At 35.6% G+C, this 14,949-nt stretch overlaps 1 protein-coding gene across 8 annotated transcripts in view; it reads left to right on the top strand.

Annotated features, from left to right (window-relative positions):
* Positions 1 to 235: 235 nt before the first annotated feature.
* The window catches only part of CSPP1 (centrosome and spindle pole associated protein 1), a 53,015-nt gene continuing 38,301 nt past the window's right edge, over positions 236 to 14,949 (top strand). The window contains exons 1-8 of one of the 8 annotated variants that reach the window (XR_015695625.1): positions 236 to 323; positions 2,434 to 2,575; positions 3,126 to 3,222; positions 9,944 to 10,041; positions 12,437 to 12,460; positions 12,816 to 12,896; positions 13,544 to 13,645; positions 14,491 to 14,891. Coding sequence is in view for 7 of the 8 variants with exons in the window: in XM_087706971.1 (XP_087563097.1) it covers positions 2,474 to 2,575; positions 3,126 to 3,222; positions 9,944 to 10,041; positions 12,437 to 12,460; positions 12,816 to 12,896; positions 13,544 to 13,645; positions 14,491 to 14,891 (905 nt within the window). In the remaining variant the exon portion in view is untranslated. Of the gene's footprint in view, positions 324 to 2,433; positions 2,576 to 3,125; positions 3,223 to 6,548; positions 6,584 to 9,943; positions 10,042 to 12,436; positions 12,461 to 12,815; positions 12,897 to 13,543; positions 13,646 to 14,490; positions 14,892 to 14,949 lie in introns of those variants that run through there. The other 7 variants (XM_087706971.1, XM_087706972.1, XM_087706973.1 and 4 more) reach the window with 7 other exon arrangements.

The raw sequence follows: 14,949 nt of genomic DNA, 5'->3' as shown, positions 1-14,949 counted from the left end.
CAAGGGGGGTTTCTGAGCTTGCACAGAGCGTCAGACGGCTGCAAACGGATTAAAGGCTGCCAAAAAGACCTATCATCTTCACAACGCAGCACAGGACCAACAGGTTGTCTCACAAATCCGGATGCGTTTTTGACTCCAGGCAGTAGAGAGCGCCCGTTAGTAAGCAGCCTATTCTCCGCCCCCACTTCCCCGCTTTTTTCGGTTCCTCCCCAAGAAGGCGGAGCGCTGTGAGAAGCTTCAGTTGAGACTGAGAAAAATCGGCGGGAGCCGCTGCTGGACCACCCGCCGGCGCCTGGGCCTTTCCGGAGCGAGCGGCAGACGAGGTGAACTTCAGACAAGGACAGTTCCGAAGGACTGGTGGCTGCAGCCCAAAGGCGGCTCATTGCTGAATAGGACTAGTCTGGTACAAGCGCGCGCCTAGAAAGACCGTTTCTTCTTTCCTCCCCCTCCCTTCTGCCGTCCCCCCCCGGAGGGGGAAGGGTTAAAAATGGACCCGAACCGGCAAGCACAGGGGCCGGGGTGAATGGAACTCTCTTGCGTATCTCGCAGGGGCTTGGAGAAGGCTGGCGGAAGGGTTGGGGTGGGCGAGGTTGGGCGTAGAGTTGTCCTTTTAAATCCATGTTCGCCTCAGATAGTCGGGTGCTTATGGAAACGCTGTGCGTGGTCGGCTTTCGCCAAAGCTCCTCGGAGGCCGCAGGTTTTGTTGTACTTCGGTTGCCTAACAACGCCTCCCGGCTCCTTAAAGCGGCAGGGCTGGCGGAAACTTCAAGTTGCTTGTTTGCGCTTCTCTCTCAGCTGCGAGCGGCTGACTTAGTTCTGGGTGGTTTTCTCCGGATTTAGAAGATATTTCGGATATCCGTAGCTTAAGGTTATCTTTGTGTGTGTGGCTCTTTGCTGCTTGGAATCCTGTCCTAGCGATTTACATCAGGAAGCTCTAAAAGATTTAACCATAAGATGCCACCAGAATGAAACCAATCAGGTGTAAAAATACAAGTTAATGCAAAGGGGAAAAAGTGCAAACATAATAGTGATTTATTATCCAAATGTTCTCTTTCGCGGTAATTCATTCTTCATTTCCGGAAGGCTAACAGTGAGTTTGTTAACCCACCCTTGAAAGGGAAATAGTCTCATAATATGGCAGCTGCAATTGGAAATATTGTTTGCTGGTCTCTCTCCCTTTCATCTCATGGTCCTGTGAATTCATCAAAACTTTTTGAAGGAATAGTTGTACTTTTGTACTTAGAGAAGTTGAATAGGCCACTTTTATGTGATTGAGCCATCGGTTTAAAGAAGGAAAATAACACACGAAGATGGTTTGTGAAGTGAGGGAAGTTGTTGATGAAGCAAACCTCTATTCATTATCTTTGGGAAATTCTGGAAAATGGATAAAATATGAGAGTATGTTACTAAAGAAAGAAAAATATTACCTTTAGGAAGCTACATACCATTCAGCAATCCATTGCTTGAAAGACTATAGAGGAGACCACCCATTAATCTACAAATTTACTAAAAACAGTGAAATATTAGAAATCCTTAGGAGTTTGTCCAAAATGCATCATAATAAACTAATTTTACTTCATGTTTTGATTAGATGTCTTCTGTAAATATAAGGGTTGTCTCAAAGTGTGCAGTAGTGTGATCTTATAAAATAATACATCTGTTTTATGAATAAAACTAAAAAAATAAAACTATTGTGATTGGCAGATAGCTCTGACTGAAATTAGACCTCTCTAAGCCTAGCATCTCTTAAAATTTGTTTTGTGCCTTACTCCATATTTTATATGAACAGACCCACAGTAGTTGTGTCCAGACAGCATGAACAAGTTTTAAAGCACTCCTACTTTGTTTGCACAAACTTGATCAGCATTTTTTTTCAATTGCAATTCTTCTAAATTACTTGTGACCTCTGGAGATTGCAACCCACAATTTGAGAACCCCAGCCTTGGTAGCATCAAAGGTACTTTTTTAAAAGAGGCAACTGGACTTTCTGGTTTTTCTTTGAAGACATTTCGCTTCTCATCCAAGAAGCTTTTGACTAGATGTTGGGGAATAGAAGGATTTATACTCCTTGCAGATAGCTGATCATTTGCATTCTTTTAGCCGGTCATTAAGGTGGACATTTATCTGTGTCACCAGGGTCACCTGAGTGGTGCAAATTGGTGTGGAGTGTTTGAAAGGACTGTGTTGTAGATTGGAAATAGATGATATTGTATCCCTCCCCCTCTGTTGAGAGAGGGCTGTTCAATTCTGACAAAAAATGGCCTTTTTAATCCCTCTTTCAAACCAGCAATCCTCTCTGTCCAAGAGGGTTAAAGAGGGCTTTAAGGGGTTTCTTTCAAATTACTATGGGATTTAAAAAACCAAACAGTCTGTATATTGATTAAGCAAATTTAGGCAACTAATAAAATAGTGTTTCTTTTATTTATCCATTAGGTACTATATTCAGTTAGATTATCATTTCCAGAAGTAAATAATGATGGCTGAGAACCTAGACAAGTTTCTTGAAGACCACAAAGCCAGGTTGTTACAGGACAAGGCAAAACTTGAAAATGATCCCCCATACATGGAAATGCAGGTAAGATTTTATTGTAAAACAAATAAATACAATCCTGTTCCTTTAATTCTGATTCTGTAGTTCAGGTTAAAAGCTCTTAGCTATCTTTCTGTCCAAATAATCATATAAATTGTGGTTTGCTATTTAATCCATATTAGACCATTATACCTATAAACTAAACAGAGGAAAGGAACAATATATAATATACATATTCCTCTTTTCTATACAGTTAGCTGAATACATCTTCTTGTGATTCAAAATGAATTCAAAAGCTTACATTGTTAATGTATTTGGGGCGGGGGAGAACCCTGATATATCAAGAAAACAGGAGTATCTTGCTCGATTAGATCAATCTTCTTTCAAAAGTATGAGAATGACTGAACTTGTTTTCGCCACTTCTCCATTAGCCCTAGCTATCAAGCCAAAACTTGGAAAAGGGGGGTGGGGGTGGAATGCAGAATCACCAGAAATCTAGTTCTGTGGTTTTTATGCTTTTTCTTACTCCAAGTAGCATTTTTTATACCTTTTGCATGCATTTATTAGTTGTACCTTATCATTTTTTCTTTTTCAGAATAAAAGTGCAGAGAAACTTTCAAAGGCTAGTGAATTATTAATCTCCATGGCTAAAGAAAACATCCCACCGAATAGTCAACATATTGATTTGCATGGTATTATTTTTTTCTAATGGTTATTGTGTTGCAGTCAGTGGGAAATGATTAAATTGATCTAAGGGTTAAATTACTCCTAGTATCCTTGTTATGTTATCATAGGTTCAAAATATATTAAGCTAAGTTTTTAAATATGATGTGGTGATAAGCCAGAATGGCCTGTCATACTTCGTGCTTAATGGATAGCCTTGCAGTGCAGGATGGTTAATGCTTTTTTTTGAGGGAAGATGTAATGTCACTTGGTTTAAAATAAGGCCACTATGCAGCCTGTTCCAATCTTATCAAGCAGGTTGTTCCAGTCTGTAGTCATTGTAGGAAGAGCAGTTGATTCAATATGAGACTGCAGGACTTGTTTATCCCTCTCATGTTAATTAATGCCTGTCTGCAACTGCTGGTCATTTATTTTTTGGAGTAAAATATCCTTAGTATACTGATGATGTTTAGCCATATATTGCCACTTCAGGTCAGAGGTTTAACGGATTGAATGTTCAGATTAGGCTGTAGCAACATGGAAGTGCTGGTAGTTTGTAAACATCTTGACAGAAATATCGGTTTCAGTGGCTGCTCTGAGATGAAGATACAGTCCACCAAAAGAGCAGGTCTATGTCATGACTTACAGCTCCACCTGGAATAGCAATGGAAACTATAGCAAGAGAGGCTTGGCAATGGTAACTCAGACTTGATCATCATGCAACAAAACTGCACATGGCATTGCTTTAAAAATAATCCAGAGGCTGCATTTAATTCTGAACGTATTAACTAGACTGTTATCAGAGAAAACCTGCTCTTTTGGGGGTCACTGCACTGGATTTCCATTTATAAATTAGCATGCTTATTATTACCTAGAAAGCCCTATAAAGTATTTCTACGTTTTATCAGGAAGGTATTAACATGACTTATTAACATGATCCTGCTTGTCCTATAGGGACACCTAGAAATTTACATTTTATTCAAAATTTCTGGGTTTAAGCAGAATATGAATTTTATAAAACAAATAAAAGATAAATAAAAAATAACCCTAGGATATACTGTGATGTATAAACTGTGGCTTTAATATTATGAGAGCTGGGCAAGTCCTTTTAAAGTGATGATTTAGAACTGCAGGTGTGCCAGTTAAACATCTTTGTTTGAATTAATTCAAGCAGTTCAATTTTCCAGGTTTATTTGCTATTTTGGGGGCCATTTCTGTATGTGCATAACTACTTCGTTTTACCATATTCTTTTGGGTACTTCAATTTTTGTCTATATATGTTCCAGGTTCTTTTTCAACCTGGGCTTAGTGATAGACATTATCTTAGAGGGTTAGTTGTTACTTAGCAACGGCAGTTCCCCTCACGTGTGCCTTTCCTCTGTTTAAATTTAATTTTCTGCTATTTCATTTAGCTGCCATTCGTGATTAATAATTTTTTTTGTGAATGACATTTCAAATTATTACAGGAATTATTTTGGAAACCTGTACTAAATTAATTACAAAGTAAATATGGAAAATACATTTTTAGAATTAATGTTAAATTAATATTAAAGTAAACTGTGGCTTTAAATTTTGAATTTGTTCATCTTTCAGAAAGAATGTAATTTTGAAATTGGGGTAGAAAGTAGGTGAGGAAAAAATATCCAAGCTCTTTTGTAAAAAGAAGTGCTACCATAATTGTATGTTAATCTTAAATTAACAACTACTACTACTCAAAATGCAGGCTGATTTCAGTGTACAGTATGCTTAGTAATGAATTTTATATTGTGTTTTCTGACAAATCAGTAATGCACTTTAGGTACATAGAACCTACATACATTTTCTTTGAGTTCTTTAGATAGAAGGAAAGGTGTAGCTGCTGTTTGTCTAAAGCTAGGCTTAGAAAATGGTCTAATACAGATAGTCCTCAACTTATGACCATAATTGACCCTATAATTTCTGTTGCTGAGTAAGAAATTTGTTAAGTGAATTTTGCTCCATTTTACAACTTTTCTTGCCACAGTTGTTAGGTGAATCATTGCTGTTGTTAAGCTAGTAACATGGTTGCTGCGTGAATCTGGCTTCCCCATTGACTTTGCTTGTCAGAAAGTCGCAAACAGTGATTTCATGACCCTGGGATGCTGCAACTATCATAAACCTGAGTTAGTTACCAAGTGTTTGAATTTTGATCATATGACCATGAGGTTTCTGCAATGGTTATAAAGCGTGAAAAAATAGTGTGCCATTTTTCAGTGCCGTTGTAATTTCGAACAACCACTAAATGAACTGTTGTAACTGAAGGACTGCCTGTAGTTGGTACTTAGACTCATAACGTATATACATGCTCCATGTAGCAAACAATTATGTCAATGTCAGTATTCAATGGCATGGATTGTGGAATTTTCTGTTCATATTGACATTCTTGGATTCATTAAGTATGCCTATTTACAAATTATTCTTTCTCTCAATTTCATCTGATGAAATGATAAAATGCCTGGCTATCTTGCAGAATGTTAAAGCAAAAATCAATCAATACATATTTCAGAAATTAAAAGTTCTAGATAACTAATTTCTCTCCAAAGTTTGTTTCATGAATAAAAAAACATCTAGGAAAGTAGGCTACTGAAAAGGCATAAAAATTGCTGCCAGGTCAAAATAATTGCATACGATGTTTTTGCACATGGATTAAAATCAAGTAACAAGTTGTCCCAAAGTTCTTTCTCTTTTATCTACCTTGTCTTTTCCAATTTAATAAACCTCAATTGTTACAAGTGAGAAGAATATTTATTATTATATTATATTATATTATTATATTATATTATATTACATTACATTACATTACATTACTATATTATATTATATTATATTTATATAATTAATATAAGTGACAAAAAATTAAATGGAAGAGGCTGGATTGTTTAATAAACTGGTGGTTGGAAAAAGAGCTTAAATTTTCCTCTAATACAACTTTTTTGCACTGCCATTTCTCTTCATTCAGCCCTTTCTCTTTGCCAAAAAATGTGTACATTCTTACATTTTAGCATACTGAAACAAAGTTCATATGGAATATCCATCCTTTCATACAGTATTTATGATAAAACTTCTGTTTGGTGTTAAATTAAGATCAGAATAATTCTCATGTACTTCTTCTCCTTAAAAAACTTTGATAATTTAAAGAATCAGGAAGAATACATTTATGAATTGTTCTCTTTTCTATACCAAAAGATCACAAATACACACTTACTTTTGCAATTTACCATTGTTGAACATGTGTATGCTTAAAAGTATTTGGTGGTGTCAGTACTCTGGCAGTGGTAAAAATGACATCACTAGAAGTGACCTAAAATAACAATTAAGTGTAGTTTACCCTCAGAGGCCTCCTGGGAAAACACCATGACAGCACCAAAAAGAGTATGTGTTCCATATTTGGATTTTGATTTGTAAATGTGTTGATCTTAGAAGGTAAAAATCACCTTGTTCAGACAAACTAGCTGTTACGAGCTTGATAAATTTGGAAATTTCATAAATAAGGATAATTTAGTGATTATTTTCTCTGGTAGCTTTAGTATTTAAAAAGTACATATCAATGGAAGTTCCCATTTTGCGTAGTTGTAGCTTCTGCTGTACCTGCATACTGTAAACCTCTTTTTTTCTGTTCAAAAGTTTTATTTCTTTTAAAACAAACATTTCATCATTCCTCAATCAGTAAGACATCGAAGTACAATTTTTTATATGTCAAAATAATTCTAGTTTACCACCAAATAAGGACCATTGCCCCGCCCGAATGTTGTATGCATGTTGCTCATTATTTTATTATGTGTTGTCGTCTTAGTGTTGTATTCCCCCCTCCCTGGTTTTCTGTGAGCCGCCCTGAGTCCCCTCAGGGAAAAGGGCGGCCTACAAATAAAATCAATTCAATTCAATTCAATTCAATTCAAATTCTTGTCTAACCTAATGCATACCCCTCCCTCCCCCCTCCCCCCAACCCCCCTCCTCCCTTAGCTTCTTCTTGCTGAACTAACTTTAAACAATTTAAATCATTTCTGATCTTAAGCATAGGCTAACTGGAATTTCTTGGTCCCGTATTTATTTTGTATATAGTCAATCCATTTTTTCCATTCTCGTTTATATCTCTCATTTGAGTGATCTTTAATATATGCCAATATTTTAGCCATCTCGGCTAAGTTTGTAACTTTCAATGTGCATTCTTGAGTTGTAGGCAAGTCTTCCTTCTTCCAGTATAGCGCCACCAACAGTCTTGCTGCCGTTATTAGGTGCAGAATCAAGTTACTCTCTACCACTGTAAAATCAGTACATATACCTAATAAGAATAACTGAGGAGTAAACTTTATCCTTCTTTTAAAGATATTTTGCATAATCCACCATATTTTTATCCAAAATGCATTAACCTTTTGGCAGGTCCACCATATATGATAATATGTAGCATCGAGAGAACCACACCTCCAACATTTAGGCTGTACATTCGGATACATAGAAGCCAGCTTTTTAGGATCTAAATGCCATCTATAGAACATCTTATAAAAATTTTCTCTCAGATTTTGAGCTTGTGTGAATTTCACATTTGTTACCCATATTCTTTCCCATGTATCCAACATTATTGGTTCTTCAATATTTTGAGCCCACTTTATCATACAATCTTTAACTAATTCTGTTTCCGAATCCATCTGTATTTATACATACTGTAAACCTCTTATAAACCTATTTAGCTTATAAAATTTAGAATATTTTATTTTCTAAAACAGGACTGTAGCTGTCAGGTTAAATTAACTAATACATGTAATATTGCTCATTAAGATATTTTCCCTAGTTGCAATGTATTGATAATAGTACAAAAGAGGCCATTAGTATTTAGGATGATATTTATATATACAGTATTACCAAGCAATTGATCATGGAATTTATGAAATCCAACTGCCATTGAAAAGAACCAGCGTAGAAAAGTGTATTTAGCTATCAGCTTTCCAGTAAGCTGTAGAGATCTCTTACAGTTAACCTTGTTAAAAATATTTCTATGATGTCATAGAGGGCCAATGCTCATAAGCTGCTGTTATATGATTATCATGGTATGCTATGAGGTTCATTATGAGGTTCAAGCAACCTCCCAAATAAATAGTCTCAGTTGCATATTTTTTTTAATAAGCGATAGCTCATGCACAACATGCCTAAAGTTTAAGTTTAAACTCTGTATTTTCCTATCATATTAATCTGATAAGCATCTTATTCCTCTACTATTTTTTATATCAGAAAAGTTTATTTGCTTCTTAAAAATATCATTGACATTATAAAATCTAATCAAACTCATAATTATATGCAAGACAGATCCACTAAGTTTAATGGAACTAAAGGAGTATAATCTATTTAATTATGTAAACATACACAATGTTTATTTCTATTTATGTTTAAAAGTTTTTAATGTTTAATTGTTTTTCTGTATGCTGCTCAGAATCACACTGTGAGGTTTATTTTTATTTTTCTGATTCATTTTGGAGAAGAAAATCTAAACAAAATAGGGGAAATTGGTATTTTGAATATCTAAACAGAGTCAGTTTGGTATAGTGGTTAATTCATCAGGGTAGAAATTAGGAGACCATGAGTTTTAGTTCTGCATTAGGCCCTAAGCCAACAGAATGACTTTTATCTTAGCTTTAGGAAGGAAGCAGTAGCAAACCACTTGGAAAAATCTTGCCAAGAAAACTGCAGGGACTGGATCCAAGCAGTGTCCAAGAATCGGACAAAATTGAACAGAAAAAAAAGAGCTAGACGCACTAGGTATTAATTATTTTCTTCACCCCAGCCGCTTATAGCAAATGCAAATTGGTTACTAGTTTCAGTGACGTCCCAAAAATACTTTTTTCCAAAAGCAACTGGTCTTTGTTTTTTCCTTGAAGTCGTTTTGCTTCTCATCCAAGAAGCTTTTTCAGCTTGAGCTTAGGCTGAAGAACCGTCTTGGATGAGAAGCGAAAAATCTTCAAGAGAAAAAAAAACGAAGTACAGTTGCCTTTTGGAAAAAAGCACTTTTGGGACAACCACACTTGGATGACTAAAAATCTTCATAGACATTTAGTTTCAGTGATAATTACCTGACCCATACTACCAACATTATTCAACTCTCTTTGCTACAGTAGCAGTTCAGCAGGATATTTGGCACAGATATTTCACATCAAATTCTGGCAGGGATTGCGTATAGAACTTTCTACAAGATACATACTTTGCTGCTGAATTGCAAGCCACTCTGTAGAATGTGTGCAAGGAGACTGCAGGAATAAGGTGGAGAACCCTGTGACTCTCGGAGTTGTATTGCATTGGAACTTTATTGCTTCCAGTCGTTATATCCTATTTCAATTTTGTAGTCCAAAAAATTAGTTGACTGAAGATTCTTTATATCAACAATGATTAAAAAGGTTTCTGAACATATTGCAGAAAATACACATGTTGGATACAGCTTTGCAATGAAGTAAGCCTATATGATGGTTATATACAGTACTGCATTGCTCAAGAAGTTCTTATTGATCTTCTTTCCTGTTTTAAAAATTGTAACCAGGCTATGTTTATATCCTTAAGAACACACTGTAGTAAGAGTGCATTTTAAATCCCTGATCATAATTTTTAAAAGTGGAACTTTTTCAATTCAGTTTCTTTTATAGGGTAATAGAAATATTAAATTACCTTCATTTGAATAAATTCTCAGGTTTGCTACACTGGAATATTTTTTGCACAGACCATTGATAAGAAATGTCTTGTATTTTGTAGACTATGGCTTAAGCTTGCCTCTGGGGGAGGATTATGAACATAAAAAACACAAACTAAAGGAGGAACTTCGACAGGACTACAGGCAATACCTTTCACAAGTAAGGAACTATCATTAAAACTTAAGTGCTGGTTTGTGAAGCAAAAATACATTAAAACTAAGTTTGCTAAGAACTGAAGACATTAATTTCTAGAATGTGTTGCTATGCAGCATCAGGACATTAGGTAGGTGCCATATAAAATATCTGTGATAATAAATTATTGGAAATTGATTTTGGAAGCTGCTTTGAAAGGACTTTGATTGGAAGATCAAAGGGAGAAATTGTATTTTGAACAGGTGAATACTTAGTTTAATTTAATCAAAAACCAATCAATCACATTTTAGGCTAATGTGTACTGTAAGGCTATATTTTATATGAGTTTATGGTACATTGTACTGTAACCCCTAAACTTGGGTTTCTGTTAACTAAGACAATGGGAATTGTTAAAAGAGATGGATCACATTAGAAAAATAAACAATGGGAGGGAGCCACAGCCAAAACTACCTTTCTCATCTCCATGTTCTAAAACTTGATCGTTTTCTCCTTCAGAGAAATGCTGAGACACGGAGACTTTAGCATTTTCTCCTCCAGAAAGGAGAAGAATACTAGTGAAAGAGGTGGACTGAAATGCCGAGTCTTTCAGAACGTTGCAGAGCCTTGCAGCATTGAGGTCCATTCCTTCAAGTGTAGGATCTTTTCCCTTTCCAATGGAGAGACTAGAGCAGCGATGGTGAACCTTTTTTGGCTCGCGTGCCATAAGTGGGGGGAGCGCAGGGGGGTCGTGTGCTTTGTGCCGCACCCATAATGCAATGTGTGACCCCCCAGTGTGCATGCACGCACTACAAGCGCTCCCCCCATTTTTTGCATGCTTTTTCCCCCCTCCCAGGCTCCAGAGGCTTTATAGGAGCCTGGGGAGGGCGAAAACAGCCTCTCCCACCCCCTGGAGGCCCTCCGGAGGCTTCAGGGACCTTCAGGAGGCTTCCCTGAAGCCTCTGGGGCAGTCAAAACGACCCTCCGAGCAAACTGGAAGTGACAAGGGCACTGCAGGAATAAGGTGAAGAACTTCCGGTTTGCCCATAGGACCGGTTTTTTGCACTCTGGAGGCTTCAGGGAAGCTCATGAAGCCTCCGGAGGGCCTCCAGGGGAGGGGGGCGGGGAGGCTCTTTTCGCCCTCCCCAGGCTCCTATAAAGCCTCTGGAGCCTGCGGATGGCAAAAAATGGCTTTAAAAAAGGGTGAACTCAGGTGGCCAGTGTGCGCATGCGTGCTGGCCAGCTGACAGGGCAGCGTCTTGCGTGCCCTGACAAATAGCTCCGCGTGCAATCTGTGGCACGCGTGCCATAGGTTTGCCATCCCGGGACTAGAGGAAACCTCTGGGGGAATGGACCTCAACCTTCCCTACGAGCTTCCAAAGAACCTGCAAAGAAGATTGCAAATGGTGATCACATGATCACAGGTCACTTGGCAAAATGCAGGCATGTGAGGGTAGTGTAGCATTTTATGATGTCTGGATGTGCTTTATGGGCCTTAAAGCACCATGAATAGCATGCCTGCAAATGGCTGTTAAGCAACCAATCATAAATTGAGGACTATATGTAAGACTCTATAAAACATTTCTGGTATGGTAATGTTTGGGTATATTTTTGGTGTGTATGAAACCTGAACCTAACTTTTAAATATTTTATTTACTGCGACAAGAATTTTCACTTATGTTTAGTTAACATTGCTGTGATGTTTTATTTGACAATATTTAAGGAACTGCGGGTCAATCAGCATTATTCAGACAAATGAAAACAGACTGAGTTAAGTGATGCATCTATCTAGATTAAATATGTTAGAGGGATTTTACTTATAGATGGAAGATAAAAATATTGAAGAAGCAGCTGAAAAACAGAGGCAGTTGGAAAAAACCCCAGAAGAATATTTATATATTCAGTACAAAAAAGTGAGACATGAGTTTGGATTAGAGAAATGGAAAAATAACTTTAGTATATAATTAAACTTAGCATCAAAAGATGAATTAGCAGAAAAATATGTTTTATATCATATCTAATATCATTAATATACATATGATACTTCATAAGGGAATGGCAGGAAGAACAAACTTGGTTAACAACTAGTTTTTAAAAAATCTACTTTCAGATGTTTTAAATCCTTTTGTGCTGAATTTTCAGTATGTGCTTGAGTTTGTGTGATGATGCAGTAGCAAAGATAATGATCCCAATATGTATAGAAGAATTTCCAGTGACAATTTTCCAAAACATTGGAAATGTTTTTAGAAGTAGTTAAATGTAATAGTGTAAATTGATATATTAGATATTATTTACTGCACTTTTTAAGAAGCAGCTTCTTTAAATTGTTTTCGATTTGCACTTGTCTGTCTAAAGAAGGAAAAATATCCAGAACTATTGTTGATAGAGTATTCTTTAAGATGAAATCTGTTTTCCAAACTTTTAGGGTATGTCACAGGCAAAAAAAAAGGTATGATTCTTGCATTATGCTACTCTTCAAATTCATATCTCACTTTATTTGAATGTGGTATTAAAAAGTCTTGGGTGAAAAATCAGTCTTTGTGCTTGTCTTTGTTTTGTGGCTGTCCCACCATTAAAAAATTGATTTTCACATGTTATTCATAGTTTTCTGTTCATATCATCTTAATTGTACTGATACTCTGTCCTGTATTTGATTTCACTGCAAAATTGATAATTCTGTATTATCTAAATATAATCAATACAGAATATACAAATTGATTAGCAGTTTATATTAGCTTTAAATTATTTCTACAACTTATAAAGATTATTTGATTTAAATATATATTTATTTCATTTTTTAATAGAAAAGGTATTTAACATCTGGTGAAGTTGACCCATATACTCAGGGACTTTCTCTTCCTATTAGCGACAGAAGATCAGCTAAGGTAAGTTCTTGGGAATTTAAACAATTTGTAGAACTGTTGTGATTTGCAAATATATATTTTGATGTATTTTAACTTACAAATTAGAAAATAAAAAGTTTAAAAGCCAAAACTAATTTGTTGCAATTAGTGGTGTAAAGTAAAATTTAAGTTCAAATTCTTTTGGTTCCATTTTTTTAAAAGCTAGTCTACCAACTTCTGATTTCAAAATATTTTTCCCATGTGTTTGGATAGCTAATTACAGTTACTGTATTCCTGCTGGTATGTATCAATGATCAAACAGTCAAGTTTCAGGGGAAATGTTCAGGGTACTCTCTTCTGATTTTATATTATTAATGCTAAAAAAATAGCCGCTCTTGTACTTTCAAAAATGAATATCAAATTATGATTTCCTTGTTCGGGTGAAACTTTGATGTTGGCAAAATGCATTTTGCATAATAGTGATCCCCTGGAATATGAAATTCTAAATAAACCTCAGAACCTTGATTTCAGTTACATGTAGAGTCTCTGTGTTTCTATATGCGAACAGATCATTCGTATAAAATTGAAATCTGAGCTTTTTTGCAATCTTGCTTCATATATAGAAAAATCATGTCCCTATGGTTTAAAACCTTTTGCTGCTTCTGTGCAATTTCTGATATTTGTTCTAGGACAGGTTAAGACTTGAAAGAAACAAGGAATACAATCAGTATCTCAGGGAAAAGGAAGAATGGAATGAAAGGTTAAGAAGAGTAGGGAAGAAACAAAGAGAGGTAAAAGATAGATTTTTTTTTCAATCATATTGGAAATAATGGAATGATACCAATGATTAAGCTGGAAGAAAGTTTAATTGGGGATTGACAATAATCTTTTTTTTATATTCCATTATAAATCCATTAGCTTATAAATACAGACTTCTGTGTACTTATGAAACAATGGTGGACTAACATAGGTTGAGACAATATAATATTTGCTAATGTTTTTCTAGATTTTTATCATAAAGTTTATATGACATCGTATAAATCCGCTCTTTTTAACCGCTTTTCTACTTTTGCTTGCCATTTGTAAATATGTGAATGAGAGGGAAAAGTAATGATCATATTTTTGGCATATCCTTTCTTTGTATTTAGTTTAAAAATGCCTAGACTACCCATCACCTCATATAAATTGATATACAAATAAAATGACATGTTCAACTGTCTCAAAATTATACAATATCCTCCATAAAAGTGGGTGGGTGGCAGAAATCTGAAATATAAAGCCATTTCAACCAGGTACCAGATTAAATTTATAAAAGATTAAATGGCTAGAAAAATATAAAAAGTTTAAGTTGATGCCCAAACAAATACAGGTGGCTAATCCGATCTTTGTTGACAGAATATTTCAAAATTATGACATTACCAAACATAAGACTCCTTCTACTTGTATCTTGCATTGCATGTCTTATATTGAAAACAGTTCATTGTGGTTATTTAAGATGCCATTACATTTCCTCTTGCTTTTTGAGTTTTTTTTTTAAATGGCTAATTAAAATTAAAATGTGTCTTAAAATTGAAACAAATATAATCAAAATGATTTTGTTGTATTTAGTCTTTAAATATTTGTCTTGTATTAACAGCATGACACAGATAAGCAAAATTTTGCTGTTAGCAGAATCCAATCAGAATTATATGCTCCAAATGTGTCTTTTCAAAAAGATGAAGACTCCAGAAAGAAAGATGCTTATACATCTACAGATACCTATGATGGGTTATCAAATATAAGATTATTGTTAGACGAACAACATAAACAAGATATTGAACCTGGTTCTGGGGATTTATTACTGAATAAAACACTTGATGAAAAACTGAACATTTCCAGTCGAAAGCAAGGAAAGCTGGATGGCAAACCGGATAACTATTCCCAAAGACATCACAAGTATGAGGATCATGATCCTGAAATAAATGATGAAATGGATCCCAGGTTTCGCTATGAAAGTGACTATGACAAAAAACCATTGCGGGTCTTTCATGCCCAAAGGTAAATTTACTTTCCTTATTAGTGTACTTTGAGGAGAATGATGGTAAGCATCTTTGTC

This window comes from Thamnophis sirtalis, unplaced genomic scaffold, assembly GCF_051295495.1.
Source record: "Thamnophis sirtalis isolate CommonGarterSnake01/CBP01778 unplaced genomic scaffold, rThaSir2_p1.2 scaffold_2, whole genome shotgun sequence".
In the NCBI taxonomy this organism is placed as follows: domain Eukaryota; kingdom Metazoa; phylum Chordata; class Lepidosauria; order Squamata; family Natricidae; genus Thamnophis; species Thamnophis sirtalis.
The sequence above is the reverse complement of the archived record's forward strand: the minus strand, read 5'-3'. Positions and strand labels throughout refer to the sequence as shown.